This window comes from Pseudopipra pipra, chromosome 3, assembly GCF_036250125.1.
Source record: "Pseudopipra pipra isolate bDixPip1 chromosome 3, bDixPip1.hap1, whole genome shotgun sequence".
Taxonomy (NCBI): Eukaryota; Metazoa; Chordata; class Aves; order Passeriformes; family Pipridae; genus Pseudopipra; species Pseudopipra pipra.
The window spans coordinates 101,933,303-101,960,166 of NC_087551.1; the positions used below are offsets into that span (position 1 = coordinate 101,933,303).

At 42.2% G+C, this 26,864-nt stretch overlaps 2 protein-coding genes across 4 annotated transcripts in view; one reads left to right on the top strand and one right to left on the bottom strand.

Moving 5' to 3' along the window:
- Window positions 1–2,931, top strand: part of ATP6V1C2 (ATPase H+ transporting V1 subunit C2) — a 28,602-nt gene extending 25,671 nt beyond the window's left edge. For 2 of the 3 annotated variants that reach the window (XM_064650520.1, XM_064650521.1), the window contains exons 11-13: window positions 152–249; window positions 675–804; window positions 1,516–2,931. In XM_064650520.1, coding sequence (XP_064506590.1) covers window positions 152–249; window positions 675–804; window positions 1,516–1,611 — 324 coding nt within the window. In that variant the 3' untranslated portion in view covers window positions 1,612–2,931. Of the gene's footprint in view, window positions 1–151; window positions 250–549; window positions 808–1,515 lie in introns of those variants that run through there. The other variant, XM_064650522.1, reaches the window with a different exon arrangement.
- Window position 2,932: 1 nt separating this feature from the next.
- PDIA6 (protein disulfide isomerase family A member 6) lies at window positions 2,933–17,543 on the bottom strand. Its single transcript, XM_064650519.1, has 13 exons — window positions 17,442–17,543; window positions 14,450–14,591; window positions 13,251–13,308; window positions 12,433–12,559; window positions 11,834–11,940; window positions 10,429–10,562; window positions 9,922–10,036; window positions 8,820–8,960; window positions 7,548–7,632; window positions 7,387–7,459; window positions 6,199–6,357; window positions 4,154–4,250; window positions 2,933–3,410 (listed from the first exon to the last, which is right to left on the bottom strand). Exons 1-13 carry the CDS (start codon window positions 17,473–17,475, stop codon window positions 3,342–3,344), a joined length of 1,341 nt encoding a protein of 446 aa, XP_064506589.1. The 5' UTR covers window positions 17,476–17,543; the 3' UTR covers window positions 2,933–3,341.
- Window positions 17,544–26,864: the final 9,321 nt, after the last annotated feature.

Below are 26,864 nucleotides of genomic sequence, written 5' to 3' on the forward strand. Positions count from 1 at the left end.
CCAAAGTCATTTGAGTTTCTGATAAACTGGGAGTCACTACCAGGTGCCTGGGAACTGTTCCAGCAGCCCATGATGACCTCAGTGGTGTGTTAGCTATAGGGCTGCTTCACTCAGCGAGGGGATCACAGTACTGTTGTGTCTGTTCTCATAGGGCCCATTACTGCGCTGGCTGAAAGTGAACTTCAGTGAAGCATTTGTGGCTTGGATTCATGTGAAAGCCTTGAGGGTTTTTGTTGAATCTGTCCTGAGGTAAGTGAGTAAACACACAGTGCAGGCAGAGATTGCTGTGAAAGTCAAAACGTACAGTTCTCTTCCTGGTGCAGTTCCTTTGTGGGTGGAACCCTTACACACCTTGTTTTGTGTTGGTCAAGGTGTGTCCCTTGCACACTTCATTCCAGGAGCTCAAGGGAGACAATACAGATGTTTACAAAAAAGGTGACACACAAATTTGATGAAAAACAGTTCTTTGGGGGCACTCACAGGGAAGTGGAAAACAAAGATACTATTTAGTTGACTTTTGGCTTCAAAAAGAAAATGCTTTCCAATCAGGAGGCAGCATTGTTTCTGCAACACACCATCAGGTGGCATGCCTGGAGGCTGAGGAGGGAGAAGGGCAGGAGCAGAGAGCTGTGTCCCTTCGCAGCAGATGATCATGTATGTTGATGTGTTTCAAGGTATGGCCTTCCAGTAAATTTCCAAGCAATGCTGTTGCAGCCAAATAGGAAGTCTGTAAAACGCCTGAGAGATGTCCTAAACGTGGTCTTCAAACACCTGGATGAAGTTGCAGCAGCAAGTATAATGGACGTATGTATTTGAACTGCAAGTGCACATGCTGTAGCTTGCCTCAGCTTAGCCAAATGAAACTTCCACTGCCCAGGGGCTCCAGCTCTAATCCCTGGTGGTTACAGACTGGATTAGGGTAACAGTTAGGCTCAGATTATGATGCAGATGTATAGAGATTGCTTGTATTTTCTGTTGCAGCATCTGATGTTCACAGCTACCAGAACAAAATAGGTCTGCTCAATTATGGCAGTTCCTCTGCATAAAAGGCTTAAAGTCCTTTATAAACATTCAGATCAACACCAGCAAGAAAAATGAATTTGGAGCTAAACACTAGGACTGTGACACCTCTGTCCCCTGTAAAAGGCTGTCATTCATAAATAACTTAGGCCTTAAGCACGCAGTACTTGCTTTCACCTTCCCCAGATCTTGAGTGCACAAACATTTTAGGCTAAAGTAATAAATAAACTAGCAGGCCTTCAAAATAGCCTAGAACCAGCAAACATGATTCCCACTACGCTGAGGGAGGACAAAGAGATGAGTCGCTCTAGAGCTGACGCACACAAAATTGCTACAAGTTCATGACAATGAAGCCCGAATTCTCAATGCTAGTTATGTCAGACAGCCTGAAACAAGCAAAGACCAGATTCTCAGTGGTGAATGTAGGAGAGGAGCACAAAAGCAATCCTCTGTAGCTTTGAACTGCCACTAAAGTCATATTATTTCCTTTTCCAGCCTGGCATGGACATCCCTGGCTTACAACTGAGTAACCAAGAATACTATCCTTATGTCTATTTCAAGATTGACCTCAGTCTTCTTGACTGCAGTTAAAGAAAAATTGCTCAAGCTTCATCTATTAATTTTCAAGACTCTAATGTTATAGTAAAATGATCTTTAGCTGCTGAAAGTCAAATTAAAATGCAGATGCTGTAGCAGGATGATCTTTCTACCACTTCCAATAATTTTTACAGTGACTTCAATATATATATTCCTTATTCATAGTTTTACAAAAAAATATTTCAGAGGCAGGAGGTACTACGGTAGTATTTATTTTTTTTGGTAAATTACAAAGATGGAGTATCTACAGGACTTGAAATAAAACAATTTTAAAAATATGGTGGCTAATGGGTCTACTAAGTATATACAGTCCTGTTTTTCTAACAAAAAAATACCCTAACAGAAAAAGTAGAAAGCATCAGAGCAAAGTCCAAAGTTCTTTTAATTTAACAAAAAAAAATGCCAAAAGTTTAAGAGGACAGATCCTCAAAAATGCTGAGGAGTTTATTGTAGTATGACTTATAGTCCCAAGTACTCGTGAGTTTAGTTTTTGCAAAGATAACTCAGTTAAAACAGTTCCATTAGATCTCATCTGCTGGGATGACTTAAGAGTCAGACACATCTCTTGCACCAAATCAGCAAAGTTGCTACTGGTTCTGACACTGCCTTTCACAGGGATGAGCTACAGGCAATCTCTTACAGACACCAAATGACAAATATCCATATTAGGTTATTTCCTTGAAAGAAGGGGAAACTTTCAGCTCTTTCATTCCTCACTTACAAACAAGCTCATCACATGAGGGTCACTTCACTAGACACCAATATACAAGACATGGAGAGCAATAAAATAATAGTATTTTTATTAAAAATCAGCAGTAAACATCCCTATTCCCAGTTCCCCTTCCAAGGAAATAGCAATTTCAGATCAAAACAATGTCAGATGGGAAGTGAAGAAACATTACCCAATTTGCTGGAGACAGCACCAGGGTGGTTTTCTAATAGCACCTGGAAATTCTCATGCCCTAAAATGGGGATTAGCTTCACCACTAATCCAGGGGAAAGACCAACAACTCCCAGCACCTCCCATTGCAGCAGCAACCGCACTTCCATTGTATTAATGATTTTATGAAGTCTGGCACAAAGAAAGAGAAAGCCCCTGAGAAGCAATAAGAAAAGGAAGACTAAAGAGCATTTAAACTAAGATTGTCCATCTAATCAGGCTTTAGGCCAAACTGTCAAGATCTCACAGCAAGGGGGTGGCTTAGGACTCCCGTCTGCACAAGCCTCTCTATTCTACAGTTCATTTTTCAAGAGTCATCCAGAACAGGACAGCTTGTATCATGTGCACCTTTCTTACTCTATACAAGACTAACACTGTGTGTCAAAAAATATTTTATTCTTTAATTGAAACAGAAGCTGACCAGGTTCCACCTCCATGAAAAAAAAAAAATTACATTTAACATTGGTTACACTAACAGCCTCCAGTAACACTCAAACAGCACACTACCCACAAAATAAAACCCAAGATGTTCCAAAGAAATATCCATGTTGTCCTCAAAATATTTGTAACACAGAATACAATCAAGTTTACTGGTTATGACAATTCATAGAATTTCTGCAATGTTTTCTTGAGATGCGTACAGTCCACTGCTGCAGTGCATCAAACAGCACAGTTTGTCATGTGCTATTCCCCACATAAAGGCCACTGGAATATCTGTCTGATTGTGATCCAGGCTGCAAACTGCTGCGCAAACTCTCCCAAGAAAAAAAGTTTCCTGAAGATCTCACAGCTCATCTTTATCCCAGTCATCCAGATCCACATCACTGAGATCAATGTCATCTTCAACTGGAAGCTGTGAAAAAGGGAAGGTTTTGAGCATGTATTTAGAAGTACTTAATGCCAGGAGATCCCTGACTTAGAAATATTCTTACTTCATCCTGAGAGTGAAGCTCCCTCCCGTCATCTCTTTCGTTCATAAAACTAAAAGTGCATTAAGCACAGGACAAGTGATCAGAGTTTGGACTGAGGTTTGTTTTCTACTAATAAAAATACTCCAGATGAAGGCAATACAAGTAAGCTCTGTAACAAAACTACTACCATATTCCGTGCTTTTATTTGTCTGAAGTAGATCAAAGGACTGCAGTAACTTTGTTTTTTACAGCAATGTTGAACCTTAAGAATGTCCACTGAGTCACTGTGTTATTTATTACACAGTTTACCCGACAAACTTTCTGACAGTAAGACCTTGATGTCAAGGTCAGCATACCACAGAACCAAAGTTTCCACAACACTGGGGTCTTGAATGCATGCACTACCACCTCCCTTACTCAGCACTGCTAATACACTTCTGCCTCAAGGGATTCAACCTTCAGATCACATCCTATCAGCTAGGCAGGAGCATCTGGTCCACAATGTCAGACAATCAATTTGGGATTTGGTCTGCTGTCAGGATTTAGATAATGCAAAACCATCAACAAAACTTGCCACAATCTTGTAAGAACAAGAATTTTCACATTGACAGTTCTTAGTTACTCTATTCTGTCACTTCTGAACCCAGCAGTTCATCAGCACTTTTAGAAATGGAGCATCTCTTACCTCACCATCTTTGCCATCCCAAGGTTCAACTGAATGAATTTTGGGGAAAGCTCCACCACCCACTGGTGCTGTAGAGCCACGACCAACAGAGAGTTCCCTGAGAAAAAACATGTAAAAGTTAAAGTTCAGAAACTTCTCCAGCCTTCCTCCACCTGGAACAGTGCCTGCTTCAGATAAAAGGAAGTCAACTTTAAGATTTCATCTCTTCAAGCAAATCTGAACTGTCTTTTGGAAGCAAAAACTTTTCAAATTGAGAAGTAGAAAATGACACAGCCCTTAAAGCAGCATTGAAAATTTACAATTGGATCCAAAGACATCTGTGACCTACACTATTTCATATTTCAGCAGTGTAACAATCATGGATAAGTACAGACGTTTAACAGTATGTTGTTTATCACTTGAGGCAACTCCAAGGAGAGTCTACAATTCTATTTGTGGAAGTCACCTGCAACTGTTACTCAAAATTACCACAGATCTTTTTTAGTGAAGACTAAGCCTCCATGGGTTCCAATGGATACAAGGTAACCAGCCTCTGAGACACTCCTTCCTGCCCTTCCTAGTTAGGCTTGCTCAAAAAGCCCAGCATTAAAACCCTGAGGAGCTAATCCCTTTGCTTTCTTTCAGAGGCAAATAAGACTGAATTAGCATTCCTCCCTAGGTGGATTCCACAATTTTTGTGCTCTTCACAGTGCCAGTTTCCTTACTTGTAGTCAACACTGCTGAGACTACCTATTAGATTACAGAAACTGCCTACAGCAGCTGAGTTAACAGCCAGCCACACCAACTGTGATTATACTTTCTCTAGGCAGCACAGCTGAGCTGAAGCGTGGAAAGACAATACCAAACCAATTACCCAACAATATAAGCTGTTAAATTGGCTGTTGTGTTCTGGAAGCCCATCAACCCTCCCCAGGAGAGGCTTCACAAAGATGGATTTTATAGACTAAGAGAATTTGCCATGTCTGAGAAAGGCAGATGCTTCTCTAATGTCCATTAATTAGTACAAACTGTCTGGTATTTTTCTCTTCTTGCATCTGAATCCTGAATTTTACTTGATGCCCTAAGAATGTTTGTTTTTTGGCATTAAGAAGAAAGTCTGATCACTTGGTAAGATCTTACCTGTCTGATCAACAGGTAAGAGAATATAGCATTGATTCCATTAATCCAGCAGGAACAGCATTCAGTTAATGTGCTTCTTACGACAAGGTGTGGAGAGGCTGTTGCATTTACTTTTGCAATTCTGTCTGTCCTATGCCATTCTCCAAGCAAAGACATGGAAATAACACTGCTAATGTAAGCTCTCAAAGGCTCTTGCATACGTTATGGCAGCCAGTGCTTTACCTGGAAGCAGAGTTCCCACCTCACTTTGACCACACCAAAGTAAAAGTTTAAGTTTAGCTGCTCTGTATCAGTGCTGCTGTCAGCTTCTGTCGTCCTCACCATTTCCCTTCCCCATTCCATTCTTCTCAGCACTGGTTCTTGCCCAAGCTATACAAGAGGCAGTTTCAGGGAACTTGTGCCAAACACTGAGCTACTGAATTTTTGGATGGATTGCTTCAGCAACCCAAATCAGTTTATCAGGTGGCAGGAGAATGGGAGGTAGGAGGGGGAAGACAGGATTAGTCTGAACAAGGAATATGAGCAGTAACATACAGAACCTCAACAGCACCCATTTAGATACCCAAACTGGGAACTTCCCAATTACTTATGACTAATCAGAATGCATCATTTGAATTAAATAGAATTGATTACCAAGTTATTTCCTGAGTTACAGAGAAGAATTTTTCAACATCAAAGCCCACTTCTGTCAAAAGTTGTGCCAAAACTACCATTTAAGTCTAAACGGCCAACTTAATTTTGCACACCACAAAAAGGTAGTGACTGCTTTATTGCAATCCTCACTGAAATCATTCCTTACTCCAGTGAATTCTAATCATAATTCTCTTAACTGTGCAAGTTTTGTCTGATCCTCAAGAGTCTGATTTTGGCCTAAAGAGTCACAGCCCCAGTTACAGAAAGATTCAAGTCACTTAAAGAGTTCATACCTGAGAAACTCATTAATCCCTTGCTCACTGAATGATCCTTTCAGAAGGGCAAATTTCATCTTGCGAGCATTAACAGCAGCCATTGCTGGATACCCAAAGCCTCCAATCCCCAGAGAGCTCTCAAGATCTGACTGAGCACCTGCTTCTGTCCACAGCCACCTTGAGGAAAAGACAAAACAGAATATTAACAATGAAGATAGGCACTACAATAATTTTCAAGTCACATAAATTCTGCAACCCTGCAGAGTTCAAGCGGGGCTCTGAACTGCCTTTGACACTGGCAACTGTTACTGATATCAGCAGGGAATAGCAGGGTCCCGATCTTGAACCTTGCACCAGAAGAAAGCCCCTCCTCAGCAGCACCTCTAGGCCAGTCCCATCCTCACAGCCACTGAAAGCTGGATCAGAACAGCCATTGCAGAGAAAGAACTATGTTACTAAAGTGAACAAATTGCTACACTTTTGCCTGTATTAAGCAAGGTTTAAAATTACTCAAGTCACAGATCCAAACATGACAAAGTCCTGCCTAAATATCACTATAAAGAACTTTTACCCAAGGACACTCAGTATTTGTTTCTCACTGGTCAGGTCTCAGTTCCTGTAATGCTTAGCAAGTCCCCTGAGTAACCTCTGGAATCAGCCAATCTCAGCCTGTTCCCCCAGGCTTTCATGCCATTCTGCCCTTTTCACAGCAGTCTGTGTGACAGAACAGCACTCACTTTCCAATTAAGTTCCAGAGATCCTCACCTGCACTTGAGAGGAGGTGGCAAAGCCTGATGGCCTGCTTCTTTGACAGCATGAAACTTGTTAATAAACTGTAATTTACCTTTTTTTTTCCCCTGAGAATTCAACATTCATACTGGCAGACTCTCCCACCAGCAAAAGACTAAAAGAAACTGCCCAAAAATATTTTAGTATTCAGGACAAGAGTAAAAGTTGCTTAATCTCATTAATGGTTCAATATCTTGTAAATGCAGAATTGGAGGTGGATGAAAAGAAAAAAAAATAGCAGGTTATTCTAAAGTCACAGCATTCCCTCCCTGGTAATTAGTGAAATACCACAGTATGCTATCCTGAACAAGGAATAACTCTGATCTGTAGTTAAACTGCTATTATACAAATTTTATCCCATTACCTCCAGAAATGCTCACATCTTTTCCAAGATAACCAATCTACAATGACACTTACCCCCACATTTTCTTTTTGTATTTTTCAGCCATTTTTAACATGACATCCAGGTAAGAATTTCTCCCTGAGGCTCCTGTTAGAAAGAATTGGACGAGTTAAAAACCACAACTACATGCTCTAAGTGACAAATCCATTCAAAGTCTGCTTGCTTGTATGTGTACCTGTGTCAAGAATATGAGGCAAGACAGAAATTATGCACAGCTGATGAGCATCACAGGTAGTCTTCAGAACATCCTCACTAATTATCTAGAAGAAAGCAGCAGAAAGTCAATGAGACTTGGTTATTCAGTTGTGACTGCATTTCCCTCCAACAGCCTTATAATAACTCCATCCTACAAGGTAATAAGCATTGAAACAACTTGACACAAAAGCTGATGAGTCTCCCCTACTTCAATGGTCCCGCAGCACAACAGTAATTTACAAAGTAAATTTACAATTCACAAAATCTTCTGTAGAGACTTGCAGCAACAGTAGAGTAAGTGGTACCAAATAAGGCTTACAGAAAGCACAGTAAGATGTTACTTGTTGCTCAAAATCACTGTCCTTGCCCCGGGCTGGGAAGAGCACCCCCAGGACTGTGCATTGCCTGCTGGCACAAGGAGAGCCAGCAGTGAGCAGCTTTTGCTGCATGTGAGATTGTTCAATTAACAGTAACAGCAATACTGGGTTTGTGGGATCTGCCTCAAAAGGAATCGATCCAGTGACCTGCACCAGTGGTCTCCAACCTTTGATTGTGCACCCCACCAGTAAAAAAAATTTTAAACATGCAGCCCTAGTATCTGTAAATCAATTATATACATATATGCATAAATAAATATGCACTAGTATATTAACATTTAAAGTATAATAGACATTTTAGAAGGATGAGAAATATGAACTAAGCACCATTTGAAAATATCTTTATTAATCCTACAAATGTTTTAGGTTTTTTCCTTCCTGCATCCCAATGGATTGTCTTGTGTGCACCTCATTTTGGAGACAACTAATCACCATTTCAAACGTACCAACAGAAAGTGGAAACCAGAAGTTGCCATACAGGGGATGGGGTTTCTTGGGCAAGCAAAATTGCTTACCATGCACCTCCCAATGGACAGCTTACAAATGACAAAGCCCTGCCCTCTTTTTGTGAGAAACAGATGGGGCACAGAGCCCAGCCTCTTCACTCACTGAAGAGCGGACTCACACACCCTGGCACCATCCTGTCCGTGCCTTCGCTGCATCAGTTCTGATCATCTTCCAGTCAGCAACAAATTCATAGTAGAAACAAACATTTAGCTTTCTGTTATTTAAGACTTGTCACCCTTTACTTTCTGGGGCAAAACAGTGCACAAGCACCACACTTAGGCAGTTTTATTTACAGTTACTATAGTCCTCTTAAAATTGTTGCCAAGAATATGATGGAAAAGCAATTTGAGAAAATAATGTAGAGGTACCTCCAGGAGCTCAGGTGGTGGTGCGTTATCAGAAAACAGATCCAGAGCACGAGCAATGATATCAGATCTAGTTCTCCCACCATCATAATCAACAGGATCTTCACCTTTTTGGAAGATTTTAATGGTGGGAAATCCACGAATCTGCAAGACAAGTTTAAGCCATCAGCTCAAATAAACACAAATTGATGGTGGAATTGAATACGGTAGAAATTATCTGCTTGTCCAATGTGTTCTAGATTAAGAGCAAGGGAAGAGATTTAAGATTTACATGTATCAAGTCTCACAGCATGTTCTTGACTTAACTTTGTAGCTTGACTTTTGTAGCTTTCTACCTGTGCAACAGTTCAAAACAAGGTTAACACACATTGAAACACTGCTTCAGTGTTTGGCTGATGAACCAGCAATGGTTTAATCTCAATTTAGATGCACCAAGATCAACAGGTTTAAGTATCATGAGGACTATCTTTACTCTTCATATTTATTAGACATTGGTGTCCCAATTTGTCTGTGCGGGGACAGCACTGTGACTACATGGCAACAAGTGGACGTTAAACTCCCTCTGCTACACTTCCAGTAAAACTCACTCAATGTTCCTCTTTGTCAGCCATGTGCACTTACAGGGAAACTAAGCAGCACACTGTAAGCTCTGTGGACTGTACTAAAAATTAAAGAGTATCAGTTTATTTTGGGCGAGCCACACATCTGATCTGTGCAGCCAATATTGTCGGAGTGATCCCTGCTAACTGGTTCCAAGGTGTATGGGTACATGTGTGGGTTCTGGAGATGCCCAGCCAGCATACAAACAGTCTGAAAAGAGAGACCTCTCACTTTAGATGATAAAGGCATACAAGATCTTATGGAAATAGATGACCTTTTTCATCAGCAACATCGAAATTTATTCTTTTTCTCTCTCCCCATTTATTTTTATTGTTACTGACATTCAGAAATTAATTATTTGTGGAAAAAAATTGTATGCACCACTTATTTTTAGCACAAAACTTTTAAGTAGTACCAGATTAAGGAACAGTTCAGTAAGCATTGAAAAGAAATCTGACTTAATAGAGAGGGAAAGAAAATTGTAACCACTGCAGAGCACACTCACCCCATATCGCCCTGCCAGCATCTGATTGACTGTTGCATCTACTGCAGCCAGCTTTACTTTTCCTTTTGTTTGTTCCTTCACCTCAGTGGCAGCAGCTGCCCATTCTGGCTCCAGGCTGAAAAACACAGTACAAGTGCTCTAAGCTCTTTGAGAGTTAGCAAAAGTATACCACGCTTCAACATTACATAGTGCATTCCACTCAAGGAAATAAAGTCTCTGCAGAGGATGACAAGAGAGTTATTCCAAAGGAGACTAAGGTCCTGCATTAAGGAAATAAAAGCGTAGTATAACTCCTGGATCTTACTTCTACTGATAACTGAGAATTTTACTGCCAAAGCAGCACCAAGGGGCCCTGAGCAAAAGCCCACACATTTTTATTAAAACACCTTACAGAAAACCCCACTTCTGGTGTACCAGAGATGGAAGGTCTCTTTTAGGGGGACTAAGGGTATCAAACAAAACCAAGCACTAATGGGGACTGAATTGTCAAAGAAAAGCCTCATTTACTTTTTGCAGTGCCCACACCACGGGGCATAAAACTCCACCATCCACACATCGTCACTATTGATGACGTTCTTATCGAAGGTGTCATCAGTCAGCTCAATCACATCCCTCTTGTCTCCACCTCCACTCTCCCGGCTCTGTAAGAAACAAACAGACCCTCCTGTAAGAGGTAACCAAAGCTGGTTTCCCACATAAGCCACCTCCTGTGTGTCGTGTTGTACCAAATGGTCTTTATTTGAGTAAGATAAACAACGGGCAGTGTTAGGTCATACAACTTTCCCATTTTAAAAGTGTCAATACAAACAGCCTACTCCCACAGCACTTTCAAGAAACAGCAAGTGAACCTCTTGAAAAAAAAAGAAAAAGAGAAATCAGGTCAAACTGACTACTGAGAAGATGTGGGAGCACTTTCCCAGTTCTTCATGCTCTGATCTGTCCAAGAACAAAGTGCTCTCCAACCACTACCTCCATCTGGAACTGTGTCCCGGTTTCCAGGCAAAACAAACATGTGGGAGTGCAATATACACTACAGGGTACATTCCACCCAGGTCTTCTACCTGGCCAACCTGAGGATGCCACAGTGTACTTGCACCATGATTTAGAGACAGCAATAGGAGCCAGAAGCTTTTCAATTTACCTTCAGGGAGGAAATCCAGCAAGCCAATTTCAGAAAAACACTACCATACTAAAAAAACCTATCCATCCAGTTTAGACTAGGACTAGGCAAATGATACCTGAACCACTTAGATAATGGGGCTAACAGGGACCTCAAAGTTCAAAAGGAGAGGCACCTGGGGAATAACAGCCCCATACACCAGTACATGTTGGGGACTGACTAGCTGAAGAGCAGCAAGAGAAACCTTAAGGTCCTGGTGGACAAGATGAATACAAGCCAGAACTGCACTCCTATGGTAAAGGTGGCCAAGAGCCTCCGAGCTGCACTAGGCAGAGAGTTGCCAGTAGGTCTGAGGAGACAATCTTTCCCTTTGCTCAGCACAGTGTGAAACACGTGGAGTGCTGGGTCCAGTTCTGGGCTCCTCAGTAGAAGAGGAATGCACACACTGGAGCAAGTTCAGCCAAAGCTGATTAAGGGTATGTGATGAGAGGGTGAAGGAAAGTAAAGAAAACGACAGACTCTTCTCTGCAAAAGCAAGAGACAAAAGGGCATAAGTTGAAATAGAAGAAATAACATTCTATGATTCTATTAACTTAAATACAAGAGAAAGATTTCTACTGTGAGGGTGATCAAACACTGGAACAGGTTGCCCAGAGACTGCAGTCTGCATGGAGTGTCAGATCCAGGAGATACTCACAACTTGATGGGACACAGCCCTGAGCAATCTGCTGCTCTGACCTCCTGTACAGGACAGTCTCCAGTTGAAAAACAAACACACATTCCCTGAAATACCTGTTTCCCAGAGCTGTATCCTCCACTTCTGCCACTAAGACGTTCTTTCACCAGGGACCGAAGAGCACTTAGAGCAGCTTCAACAATTGCATCACTTGTCCTGCCACCTGCAATGCAGCAAAGTAAGTGATTAAACCACCAAAAGGCCAGTTTAAGGTCAGCTTCTAACTTAGTTACAAACAGTACTCCCTCACCCTAATGATTTTTCAGGAAAAGCAGGACTGGGCTATGACTGATACAGTCCTAGTGGTGGGACATCTGACTTCAGCACAAGAAGCAGGACTGACTTCACTACACTTTTTAGCAACCCAGCTTATCTGATGAGGGGTGACTGTGGCAAGCTCCAAATAAATAGGAAGAAAGGAATAATTCTTTGGAACTGTCTATCAACCTCCAAAAACTACGAACTGCAGGTGGGACTGTTAGTCCATGCTAAGACATACACAGTTTGGTTAAACCAGTCCCACCCATCTGTCTCTGAGTTACTATAAGCACTAGACAAGGAGGAAATGCCACACAAGACATCATTAACAGCTACCATAATTGCTATATTCAGGGAAGTTTTTAACATGTAACATGTATTACAGCATCACATTTACCCTGATAGTCCTCTGCTTTATGTTTGTTGGCTCCAAATATCTTGATAGTTGGAAACCCTCTGACTCCATACTGTCCACCCAAGGACTGATGTTTATCTGCATCTACTGCACCCACTTTCACTACACCCTGCAGAAACAAAACAAGAAACAACACCTAAGAGAAGACTTCTAAAGTGATTTAACACATTTCACACTCTGCTGGGGGCACAGAAGAGGGGGAGGAGGTGAAGAGGGAGGGACAGTTAATAGGACTGTAAGAGAACAGTCACCAGAGGAGAAGTACTTCCCCCCAAAAGCATTAAATTACAGAACATGTAATATATGTCCATTTTTTAATTCAGCCTGAGTAACTAAATTTTAAATTGTTTTGGTTTTTATTTAGTTGGGTTCTTTTTGTTAGGAGATTTGTCTCTTTGTGGTTTTTTTTTAGAAGGGGAATATATATATATAACAAAGACAAGAATTCAGCAAATCACTACATCACCAAGTTTTTTGTAATTAGAGAAATACTCATTCCCAACAGCTTACAAAGCTGTTTTCAGTTCTGGAAAACAGTAATGGGAATTCACACAGACACAACTGACTTGCTTCCTCCACAATTTAATGTCTTCTTTTATAAAGGAAAAACCCCAAACCAACCAAACAAAAATCCTGACTTTTTAAGTGCCTGAATGACTAATTCTCTGGCTGGACAAGTATGGTTAGAGTGATAACGGTTTTAAGGACCAAACCCCACCTCCATGTTCCCAAGCCAGATGGCAAACAGCCAAACTCTCTTAAATCCACTGCCATAAGCACATTTGAAAGGCTAAACTTACTTTTAAAGCTGTTGCTGCTTTCTTCCACTCAGGGGTTAGTCTTTGACAATGACCACACCTTTTAGAAAAAAACAAACAAACAAAAAACAGTAATTGTCATTGAGATCTGACAACCATTTCACAGTCACTCACTGCAAACTGTGGGACAATGAAGATTTACTCATAAAGAGGAGAAGAGGCTATGTCACAACATCACATCATCACTTAGGCTTCAAAAACCTCCACACTATATAAGTGCATGCACACACGTATATGCAAATATCTCAATAGCTACCTGTCTTTCCAAAAACAGAGGCAAACGTGAGCATGAAAATACAGATTTGCACAATAGTCTGCTTGAGGCAAGCTAAAATGAACCTGTGATAAGGCCTAAAAAAATTATTCTAGAGGTAACTTCTTAACTAGCAAGAGTTTGTGGCACAATTCCTGGAGGTGTCTGAGGGAGAAAACCAACAGCATATAATCACATCATCACAAGTCTGCAAGGAGAGGAACTGCCAATTTCCTGTTCTACACTTCATTGCTACTGTTCAATAAAGCTTCTCATTGCCCATAAACTGCAACACTAGAAGAGGCACAGCAAGCCTTCCCCTAAACCTCTCCATCCAGACACAGTCAGGCTGTTGCAATGAAAGGCCACTTTCTCCAGAATGTGGAGCTTTAGGATGGCAATATCACAGAGGATTTGTACGAAGATGGAATATATATCACCAGAATTTAAATGGAAGAGACTCCATGCTCTGGACATGAGCAGGACAGGAGACTAAGAGAGATGCTAAATTAAGATGCACAAAGCCAGTAGTTTTCAATGGAAAGTGTAAATTCTAAGTGTGAATTCAGATTTGTACTTTCACATTAGAATTACATTCAGAACCATGCAAGTGAGGGGCCTTTTCACTTAGCTATTGCACTGTAATCAGTCATTTTTTATACTAATTTCATCAGAAAAACTGAAGTAGTAAAGTGTATAAGATTTTGTTATCAGACCCTGTTTGCCAACTTGAAACAAATTCCTGCCTTCTTCCCTCATGAGGATATTTAAAACAAGAATCCCAAGTACAGCTATTTTGCTAGTCATAAAGCCATCAAACCAGCAACTGTGCTGCCAACAAGTGAAAGAAACCTTGGGCTGATCAGCAGAAAATTCCTATGCTGCTCCTCTGTGTAAGAGCAAGCAAGTACACAGCTGTAATTCTTACCATGGGGCGTAGAACTCCACTAGCCACAGGCTCTCACTCTGAATGACCTCCTTGTTGAAGTTAGTTGGTGTGAGCTCTATCACATCATCACTGGCCGAATACAAACCATTAACTGCCAGGAACAAAGTGCAGCTCACGGTGCCTACAACAAAAAGCAAAGCAATCAGCATTCCTGTTCAACATTTATGATTCTCCTGTTGCCATGGCTAAATCATCTCTCCACGACCTGCAAATCAGCAGGGGTGGGAAGGGATTCCAGTCTGACCCCATAAAAAAGGAAGTTAAGCCAAGATATATGCCTTCCCTCCTCACTTCAAACATGATTCCACAGGACCATGTAATATAAGCTCTGTGCCTAAATCTAGCTGGCGTTAGGCCACTCCTGCTATGGCTCTCCAGAGCACCTTTCGTCAGAGCTCCTACCCTACCTCCTACTGGTACCAGACCACCAGAACTTCCGCAGGGTTTCCCACATAAAAATTCCTAAGCCAATTGTTCACACCTCTTGCACAGCAGGCAATCAAGCACTTTTTTTACAGGATCACATAATGCAGGACTGTCCTAGCTGGGCTTGGCACAGTTACACTGATTTTAGGACCAGCACTTGATGGACTGGTAGCGTAATGAGTTCCTTCATTCTTGCTCATGAGGACCTTAGTCTACATGGATTTCTCTCTGTTGTATGACAGGTGAATCTCTCTGGTTAACAACTCAAGCACTCTGAGAATACTAAAATATAACATGAAAAGATACATGGAAATTGCTTTCTCTTATGACTTTGTACTTCTGATCATTTTTGGAACTTATTATTGCTTGAGACCTTGTACATAAAACCTTGTAATCCTTCCTTCTACCAAGTCAGAGAGATTGAGAGATGATTTGATGAAGAATGACAAGCTTCTCTGCAACAAAATCCACCCAGCAAAAGACTTCTCTTAGTCCACTAAAGACTGGGGGGAGTAAGAGCCCAGACACCCAAGTTAGAACCAGACAAAAACCAGCTTTGCTGCAACTGGTTAATAACTTGTATGGGAAGCTACATATTATCTCTTAAGACTGAATGTGAGAGGAAGACACTGCTCAGTGATGCAGAAACTCTACAGCACATGGTACACAGACTGCACAGCATCACCCACAGTTTATTAGTCCCACTCAAGAAGAGCCAGTTCCATCACCTCTATTCTGCAGCTGAGAGAAGCTGACAAAAACATCTTCCAGGTTACTCAAGCAGAGATCAGGACTGAATTGCCACACTACAACCCACTGCACCACTATCCTTTCCTTATGGTTTCTTCTAGCACAAGGACCCAACCCTTTTCTTTTGGGGTGATCATTATTGGTTTCCAGCACTAGATTTACATGTAGATTGGCTCTGTTCCTTCAGTATGCCCATACACAAACAGCACTTCATCAGCACTGATCAACTGACTTCCAAGGCGATCAGTGGCTGTCACAGCGTGATACGGTGACCTACAGTAGCAGCTGCTGCTGGGACAGAGTAAGAAAACAAGCTCCCTGAATGTTACAGTCACTCTCGAGAGCAAAAACCTTCTCTAGATGGAATGAGATCATTAAATTGAAATCAGTGTATTTTGGTATCACCTTTTAGGTAATCCCTGACACAATACATTCAGAAGACTGAATCGCTCAGCCGTTACTGTCCCTTCAAACAGAGAAGTTCTAGCTTATGCGAAAACAGTTGCTAAAGAGAACTCACAAAAGAAAGCACATGGTGAAATGCACCTAGTCACGTATTGCTGTATTTTTTTTAAACTATGACTCATGAATGTTTCACTATAGAAAGGAAAGTTATGCCACCAGTTCAAGGTTTGATTCATCTTCAGCAAACAAAAAGATCATTTTCCTACAAGCATCTAAGCCAGAAAAATTCAAGTCTGTCCTTGTTATTAAGGCAAAAAGAAACAGATAATCTGATTTCAAATGTTGTTTTCTAATGCTGGCAAATCACACAGACATGAGCGTTATTAAACCAACTAAGGCAGCTCTATACTGTTATTACTCGTCTTCATTGAACATCAGAGTTCCAGCTCTGAAGATCCGTGAAAAAAAGCTTTTGTCACGGGATGATGGTGATTATTCTGTGAACTTCCTCCTTCAACTACCTCCTCCTCCAGCAGCGCTCGGCGTGCCGGAGCTCACAAATCCCTGTACACGTGCGCCCGGCGAGACACAGCCTTGGGCAGCGCTGCCGGCACCTTCCGCGTTTCCATCGAGGGGCCCGAGTGGGAATCGTTTACCGATTCCCCCGGCACACAAGATGCGGCAGCAGGGGGAGGGGAAGGGGAACACCAGCTCCTCACAGGCACCTCCGTTTGCCTTCGGTCACCGCTCTCTCGCTGCCCCTTTCAGCACCAGACCCCAGGGCAGGGCAGCCAGGCAGGCAGGCACAACACCGCCGCTTACTCAAATCAAAGCGAGTTTTTTATCTATTAGGATGAGAAATAACAACCGTTTTATTTATATTTTTTTGTTGCTGGGATCTTTAGGCCTTTAGGATGTTTAGTATCTCCCAGTCTGCTCACCGATAACGCACCGAGCAACCCCCACCCCCTCGGCACAGAGGCCACCATGTCAATTAGACCACGGCACTGAGTGCCACGTCCAGTCTTTCCTTAAGCATCTCCAGGGAGGGTGACTCCCCCACCTCACTGGGCAGCCCGTTCCAACATCTAATCAGCCCTTCTGTGAAGAATTTCTTCCTAATTGCCAATCTAAACCTCTCCTGGCACAGCTTAAAACTGTGTCCTCTTGTCCTGCCGCTCGTTGCCTGGGAGAACAGGCCGATCCCCCCTTGGCTACAAGCTTCTTTCAGGAGGGTCCTCGTTCCGCCCGTGACCCGCACGGCCCCGGGCCCCGCTCCCCCCACCGCGACGGAGGCCGCAAAGCTGGGGAGAAAGAAGCCACATCCCGCCGTACTTCTCCGTGTCCCGCCGCCCCCTCAGGCCGTTCCCCGGCCCCTCACGGCTCTTACCCCACCACAGCCGGCCCGCGCCGCGCGCCCCCATGGCTGCCCCGCACTCTCAGCTGCTGCCGCCGCCGAGGCCCGCGCGCCCGCCCCACCTCCGCCACGCGCCCCGCCGTGTCCGCCGCCCATTGGCCACGCCGCCGCTCGCGCAGCGCCGCAGCCAATGGAGGGCGTCCGCGTCAGCCGCTGCGGCACGCGGGGGCCGCGAGAGGCTCTGAGGGGCGGAGGAGGAGGGCGGTGGGGTCAGGGCTGGGCGGGGTTGGGCGGGGTTGGAGCTAAGCCGAGGTCTTGGGAGCTGCGGAGTGAGGGGGACTGTCTGAGGTGTGAGGGGGGAGCGTTGGTGTCCTGAGGGAAAAAGTCTCGGTGTAGCAGTTTCCTAGAGTCTCTCCCTGGCCAGAGCGCCCCAGCCCCTACGCCTCAGCGCTGAGGGGTGACCGGGCCTGGGCCGAAGCCCGCACAGGCCTTCAGGGAGAAAGAAGGCAGGCCAGGGATTTGTCCTATTCGGTACCCGAGCTTTGCTACTGCCTCTGAGTGCAAACATAAGCCTCAAGGGCGGTCTAAATGGTCTCACTGCAAAAATCAAGGCAGGCATCTAGATTTGAAAAAAAAAAAATTCCAGTTGCAAGCTCACCTGTAAAAGTAAAAATTAGCTCAGCTGGGTCTGCTGCAGACCGAGGAAATGCAAACAGGGGGAGGGAACGGCTGGTGCATCCTGATATAAGCGCCGTGAAACCCTAAGTAACCTGTTTGCATCTGACAGAGGCTTGGAAAGTTTGGGTCCATCAGCACAGCATGTATATGGCTATTGTGTATGAAAAACCAGCATCCCAGTTCAAAAGCTCTGAAAATAGCTGCCTCGAAAAACTGGTAGTACATCCACCCCTCTCACCCGCAATGGTTGCACACTGAAGGTGGGCACGAGAGCTTGGTGGGCAAAGATCCAGACAGGCTTTTGCAGAGCTAGGAGTACACGATTAGGTGAGCTGTGAATTTTTTAGTGTAGCAGTAGTAGCTGGACTTCATGTATCATTGAACTAGAATTTTTCAGCGGTTGGATCTGTAGTGGTCAAAAATTTTACCCCCATGCACACCCCCATTGGTTCATGCTCACGAACAGCACTTTTCAGTACCATTCAAGTCCTGCTTTTTCAGAGCATGGAATTGTTAACACGACAGTGAGAACAGGCAGCCATATTCATCCTCAAGTTGTTTCAGAGGTTGAGGAACAGGGGCTCATGGAATAAAAATTTTAATCAGAATGCTTACAAAATACTGACATCTTGGCATTTCCATCAGTAAATGAGAAGCCTGAGCAGGCAGGTTCAGGTTTGTGGCACTTCCTAGACCTTAAGATAAAACATGTCTCTTATTTTACTGACTCCTACAGCAAATAGGAGCTGCTTTGCAGACCATCAATTAGTATTTCTTTAAACTGTCTCCTGCGTTCCACTGGTACGATGAAAAAAGTAAACATGACAGGTCAGGGCACTGTTGAGCAATTAGCATGACATTAGCTCTGGATAAAATTCTCAAAACAGAAATCATTAAAGAATAGTTTAATGATGTGTAAATTAGCAGAGAAAATTGATAATTTGGAGAGGGAGAATGGCTAATAGAAAGAGCTGCATATGGACAGTGTGTTTTCTTTTTCACAGTGTGAACAGTAAGTTGGATGGCTGCATCTAACGTTTCTGTAGCATCAGGAAGCATGTGTTAAAGCAGTTATTGCAGAATAAGAAGCTTTTAAGGCAGATCTTTAGTGACTCGTTAAATTCCTAGTGAGTTTCTACAGGAAACGGTTCTACATCAGGAGCAATTCAACATTTTTATGTGTGTTCTGGAAATACACATAAGATAGTGTTGATAAAACCTGAACCAAGACAAATATTAGTAGAGTGATAAATAACAATGGAAACAGGGAAATGATACAGGCTCTGTGATAAATGGGCTGCCTTCAGGCAAAATGCATGAAGGGTTGTAATGAGTTTGCATGGGGCTGTACTATCTCACTGAAGACAGTGATGGAGTCTCAACAGAGCAGCATGAAATTCTGTGATATTACTGGCAAATAATCTCACGTGACTCATGGCTACATACAAGAGGGAATAATGGAAAGATATATTAGGTATATCCATTACACTTGCTTTTCTTGACAATCTCTTAAACCTTCGAGCATGAAGTATCTAACAAGGCTTGGCAGCACAGAAACAGCATTTTCAGCAGCTAAATAAAATGCTTAGCATCTTCTGACAGATATATCAGAACATTCTGTGTTAAAAGAAAAAAAATTACATAAAACCATCTCAACTAAACTAGTAAGATTTTCAAGAAGTAGCATGATGCTTAGTGGGGAGGAGACCATACCCCAGACCACAGAATCCTTTAGGAATACCTCCAGGTAATTAACATTACTGCAGCTGGGCCTCACTGTTGTGCTAAACATGGAAGTACAGTCTGTTCATGAATCTCAGGGCTGACTAGGTCGTTCAGAGCTGTATGGCAGGCCAGACTGTCTGTTACTTTGCAAGTTGCCTTGGGATTGTCAAGAAAAGACAAGTGTAATGGATATACCTAATGTTATGGAAGTCCAGTAAGCTTCTTTTAATTTTTCAGTTCAATGACTGGCTTGTTTTATTTCACTACTGTGGCAAGGAGAAAAACCTGTTGTAATAAAGTAACCATAGCTGTCTTTCATTGAGAAAAATAGGCTTGATCTGAGTGTATGACATACAAGTTGAGCTGCTGTATATAAGGGCCTTTGAGCTCACTGTGAATTCCCATGAGCACAGCTTGTTCTTCTTGGTGAGGAGAATCTCAGTCCTGCAGCTTAAATTCCCACTACGCCTGTCCTGAGAAAGAACCAGGGAAAATGTTTCAACCAAGGAAAATTGCAGCAAGGGAAATTCTGGTTAGGTAATGCGAAAACATTTTTCATTTTGAGAGTGACTGAGCACTGGAGCACAGAGATTTTGAAATCTTCATCCCTGAAGGTATTGGAACTCAGCTAAATATGACCCTGAGCACCCAGACTTAACTTCGATTGTGAAGATCACCTGCAGTGTCTTAACTAACTCTCAGAAGGCCCATCCCTGCCATCTGCCCTGTGCAGTGAACACAGCATTACTAACATGGTTAAAGCTTTTTTTTTTTTTGCATGACAAACTGTTTCTGTGCAAGGCTTTCCAATGAGTCAGCTTTTACCATGCAAGAGGTTTTACTTAATAGCTGTGTGTAGTTCTAGACACAGCTAATCACTGTAACTCTGCTAGACAAGCACTGCATGTGTATGCAGTGTCTCTGTGGCCACATCTCCGCTCCAGAAAGACAAAGCATCAGCCCATTGAAAAGCTAAGAGCCAGTGCCACAGACCTGACTTAAAAGTCCTGTCAGATTGTATAAGAGGGAATGTAAATAAGTTTAAAAACAATCAAGTGACTTCTAGTTGTCCCTGGAAGGCTGAAGCTGTATGTCTTGTTACAAATATGTATTTCTGCAGAAATCTCACATACAGCTCATGAGTCTACCCCAGCTTCCCCTCTTGGTGTCTTGCTTTAACAAGTCATTGAATATAGAAACCTTCTTTCTTTTGCTCTTCTGGGCTATACTGGTTCTTTTTTACTCCAGAACTGGAGAGTTTGTCTTAAACCCTGATAAACACATCACATAATGCCAGGCTGGCTTTACCTGTGTTATAGTGGAGCTTTTGAAAGTGTTGATTTTAAAGGATATTTGAGAAGAGAGGTGGAAAAAGACTAAGAGAAAGCAGATATTGAGGGAGTTGAAAAATACAGCACTGTATGTACACCCAGGGAAACTGTAAAAAGAGGGGGAAAATACCAAGTGTGACTGTGAAGGAGGGTATTTAATAGGTTTTATAGATGTAGATCTCTACTAGTTTCTTTGTGTCAGGTTGGTGGAAGCCAGTCTGGCTGGAAGGGGGAACCTGGACACCCAGCCAGCTCTAGCAGTATCTCTGTCGCTGGGGGTGCTGGCTGATGGAACAGGCTGCTGCAGCCCTGTCCTGCTCCTCTCCTTTCAGCTTGGTCAGTCCAGGATGGCAGTACACTGCACCAGAGTATTTCTGCACAATGGGAGGCTGTATTTTTTGGTTGGTCAGCAAGCTGTGTGTCCACTGTGATTGCTCTGCCTTGTCTTGTTCTTAAGGCACAGACTTTTCCATGTGGCTCAAATATTGCACAGTCAGGAATATGTATAGGTCACTATGAAAACTGATAAAAGACAGTGAAAGGAAACTCAGACTCAAAAAAATGTTACAGGTCTAAACTAAGTGAAACATCTTTTTCAAAGCACAGCCTGAATACTGGCCATCACGTTGTAGAAAGTACAGACAAAGTCGCAATAGAATGGAAACATATATTGTTGGGACCAGGATCAGGAACTCAGGGAATAAAGTTCATCAGTGAGATCCACAGACAGTATTATTCTGAGAGAAGTTGCTAAGTATGAAGAAGTAGATCAAAGACTTATGGGAGTGATAAGCAAGGTCAATGAGATTCAGTCTTGGGAACTGTAAGCTAGTCTGCCTGGGAGACTGGCTTTCTGAGCCATCAGAGCCTAGAAATACATCTGTGTATAATCCTGAACCCACTACAAACCATGGCAAGCTTCCCATGGCTTCAACAGAGGAGGAATCTTTGTTCAGTTATTTCTGGCTAGCAGCAAACATAAAGCAAAAGTAAAGATATCATATGGATTAGAAAAGCTGAGCTGGTTTCTGCTCCCACATAACTCCAGGAGAGGCATGATTCAGATGAAGAATAAGTGATTAAAAATTGTAATTTTCTGCCTTACTAGCAACACACTGATACATTGTAGATTAACAGGGCAACACACTGATACATTGTAGACTAACAGGTGGTAGGAAGCTGTTCTGTGTCATCTTGTGAAGATATGTTTTAACTTACAGTAAAAGTGAAGGAATTAATTTGTGAGTGGTGCTTATTGTAATGCAAGAACTAGAGTTAGTCATTAAGAAGCAACAAATATAAAAAAATGGGTGATTGGCTCAAACCCAAAAATATTCATACTTTTCCTGTGGGTAATTACGCTATTGAACTGCTTACTGCAGTATTTTTTAAATGGTTAAAAATTTAAATTAATTAAGGAAGTGACTGGACAAAGTCACCCTGTCTTAGAAAGTCCTCTAATCACAAAAGGGTGGGGACTAAGACTGCTGAGACTGTGCTGGGGAAAGGTATCTGCTTTTTGCTGTTACTGTTTTCTTTCAAGGTACAGTGCTGGGTGATTCTCTGGCCTGCTTTCATAGAGTTGTTTTATTTTTTCAAATGCTTATCTATCTTTCATTAAGCATTTGATTATTTTGGGGATGGGGTTGGAAAAATTTGTGTAGGGCAGTTACTACCAAGCGATTTGCTCTTCTGTAATTTCTTAGACTGATTTGCTAATAGGCAACATCAATCCCCTCATTAGCTGAATGAATATATAAGCCTGCCTTTATTTGCACCATGACAAAAAATTGGAACTGCTTTCCTAAAAAAAATCCCAACAATAAATTGAAATTGTTTTAGAGAAGGGCATCGAGGTGAGAGATAACTGGAATGATCTATATCTGAGGTAATGGAAATAGATGACAAATATATGTGTAGTACGAATATCCAGGTGATCAAGGAAGTTTTTTTTTGCAGAATGTGTGGAAGCAGATGAAAGAGATGTGTGAAGAAATTAAAGACAATTTCATGAAAGCTGTTTTTTGGAAGAGCTGCTGAGAATGGCCAAGCCTGGGGATTGTCCCCTGACGCCACAGGGGTTTTCTCTGTGGTGGAGACGAGGGCAGAAGGGCAGACCTTCTGCTAATGCAGTGATATCCACTAGATGCCACTGTGTCATTTCTCTGTGTAAGATTACGTGCCCTTCACAGCCCAGAGCAGAGTATGTTCCTTTCAGTGGCAGCTCTGATGCTTTTAGCTGATGGAGATTTCAGCAGAACGTTTGTAGGTGTGTGTGAGTGTCTTTGTGCACTTATAACCCAACAGAGACTTCTGACAGCACTACAACGTAATGCACTCTACAGATGACGCTGTTGTAACAAATTGTCACCTAATCAACATTGTTTCATCTTGCCTCCTTTGTGACATTACCTACATGTTTGTTACTGCTGCTGATGTACGCAACCTCTTTAATCAAAATTATTAAATCAAAATTGATTATTAAATCAAAAGATTTTAGAGAGTTTAGAAAGTTCTGGTGAGAATAAACCACACTACCCCTAAGCTAAGAGCTTCCTGTGGACTAAATATTCCTTAAGAGAAGATTTAGGGCATTAGCCTTTAGTTTGCTTTGTACTTTCCTGTCCTCCTACAGCTGTAGTTTTGTGCTGACTTTTTCTCTTAATCTGACCCTAAACCTAATCCTAATTCTAGAGTGTTCCTTGGACAGGGTTTCCCAAACCTTCTCCCAGTTACGCCATGTCCAAAGGAAGATACTTTTTGCAGCCTTCTCTGTCGTATTCCAGCCCTGCTCTTGCTGTGGTCTTGCTCTTGCTCTCAGATCTAATTCTGACCCTAGCAATAAGCCAAGCCATAGACCAGAGAACCTGCTCAGTCAGGGACTAGGTACTCCTCTGATAGGAGCTCTAGTAATGCCAGTCATTTACCTCAGTGTTGGGTTGAGAGAAAGCCCAGAGCTGCAGGAGCAGGGCTGATGGCACTCTTCCAAAGTGGCTTCTGGCATCAGCCCTAATTTTACTTGGAAAGACACTTTCCAGCCTCTAGCAGCTGTAGCTTTGAGTTTATCTCTTGGCTCTGAACTGAACTGTAATCCTTGGCAGGACCTTAGTCAATGTACCCAAGCCTTTCCTCCAGCTAAACACTCACCATGGGATAGATCTTTCTGCAGCTTTGAGCTTTCCAGTTTCCAGCTTTGAGCCCCTTTCCAGTTCCACCCCAGCTGCAGCTCTGGGGTGTTTCTGTCTCTCAGCACCCAACACTAGGCTGAGCAACTAGCCAAAAAACATGTAGATACAGAGATGAAATCAGCATCTCTAATTCACTTTAGCTGGTGGATCTCTGACAAAAAAAAAATTGTAATAGACTTGTGTGGGCATGCACAGGTATACTGAGTTCCAGAGAATTTGCAAAACTTGGTGAACTTGCAAAATAAAATAAAATACCCCCAACCAACCAAAAAAATCCCAAACCCAAACAAACCAACCCCACTCCCCAAAAAAACCTCCCAACAATCCCCCCTAAAAACAACAAAACCCAAACCCCAGAACCAATAGTGCAGGTTGCTCATTATCAAGGTAATGAGTATCAAGAAAAACATATGTATATGTTTTACAGTGGAAAACAGATTAAAAAATTGCTTTTCTCTTGTAAAGAGTCTTGTAACTTTCTCCTGTGCATTCCATTTTGCTCTTAGTCTTATTGGCCACATGCTCATGTTTGTGAGTGTACAGATGGTGACGGCTACAGTGCAGGCACGTCTGTATGGCAGCTCTGTGCATGTGACAAAGACAAGATGTGACAGATAAAGAATTTACCAGGAAAGGTGCTAAAATGGAACAACAGCCAGTTTAATTTGAGTCCTTCCAGTACAAAAAGATTTAAATATAGTAAATTGTGTGTTAATAACATTGCAATTTACAGAATTCCCATGGAAAGAGATGCTGAGCATGAGCAAGGTTGCAACACAACAGAGAACCACCATGAAAACTACAGGGGTCCCTTTTGTCTTGCCACTGGCCAGCCTGGCCAGGCTGGTTGCGTGATGAGCCAGAAGCTGGTCATCCCAGATGCATATGTGTATTTTTTACTCCTCTGTTTTATTTAGTATTTAAAAAATTTGATGTATGCTACATGACTAGAACCAGCTGGAGTCCTAATTCAGTGCTGCTCCTCTGCCTATACTTGTTGGTTTAACACATAGAATACAGGCTTTCTGTGGAGTGATGCCCTTTTATTTTTCATATATTGGTTCAGCTTTCTTGTGAGTTTGGCAATTTTGATTTGAGTGACAAATGAGTGACAAGCAAGTAATCAAAACACCTAATCTCCAGACACCAGCCAGTTCTCTGTCTGGACTCAACTGATGGCATTTAGAGGTATGTGAAATCTGTATTAAGCATCTGAAAAGACATCTGTTTGCCTTGTGTTAATGTTTGGATCCTGCTGAATTCCAGTTCTGACTGTGCCACATGTTTTCTGTGCCAGAATTTTCAAGTCTGCAGAGTAACTTACCTTCTATTCACCTCAGTCAATCTGCTATTGTCACTAATTAAAACATGTAATCCATGAGAAAGCTAATTCCCACTACTGAAAGAGTCTATCTAGGAGACAAGAGCTGTGGCACATGCTTATTCTTTGGAATTTAGAGGTTGGGAGGACTATCCTGTTTATACCTTTTTCTTTTCCTTTTTTTGTTTTTTTAATCATGGATGACAACTTGAATCAATTCCTCCTTAGAGGAGGAGGCTATTTCATAACTAACCTGCTTGTATACTACCAGAAAAAGCATTGCTTCCCCAAAGTTTTTTATAAAAGAATATTTGGAAAGTCTCTAGCCCTCTATTCCTGTGCAGGGAGGCATGTTCATTCGGATACTCACACTTCTGGAAGGGGACATATCTGAGCAAATGGAAGGAGAGGGAGGGAAAGAATAGAAATGGATGGTCTAGAGACACCCCCCATGCCCTGTTTTAGAGATTCTCTGGGAGAGAAATTAGAGGATCATTTAGGACAAGAGAATATTGATTATATATGAATGCCTGTGGTCAGGTCTCTCTTATCATCTTGGACCTTAGAAAAAATTCCTCAAAAGTCTTTAAATTAAACTAACCTATTACTTTGAATGATTTTCTTTTTATTGCAACAAACCAAAATGTTCAGAAAAGTATGTTTTAGTTCAGTGCATTTCAAAAATTCTTGATTAGTTTGAGTCATGGGCTGACTCAATGGCACACAACAGGTATCTTTACTGTAGGACATTATAAAGAAGTGGGGAGTGTGCGGGGAATATCATCTTTCCTTTTCTTACCCACTGCTATCGCAGAGTTGCCTGGTTCAGTCTAGATCTGCTGCTCCTTGCAGTGCTCTGAAAGAGTTGGCAGATGGTGCTGCTTGCCTTTGATATGTAGCATATTTCATCATTGTACTGTTGGTACTGTCAAAACAGTCTGTTCCTAAAGGTGATGTGTGCTGGAGATCAAGGAAGGAGGAGAAGAATAAACAGGGGTGAACAGGAGTGAGTCTTACAGTCCTTAAGATTTTGATCAAAGATAATGTAAGTAAGATTAGTTGGAGCTCTGCATTAACATGATGAGTTACGTTGTTTGCTAACATTAAAATTGAAACTTGTGTGCAAAACTAGACATATTGTATCGTAATTTTTAACTGAGTACTTGTAAGTTGATGTAGCCATCAACTTTAGGGCAAGAGGGGTTCATTCTGA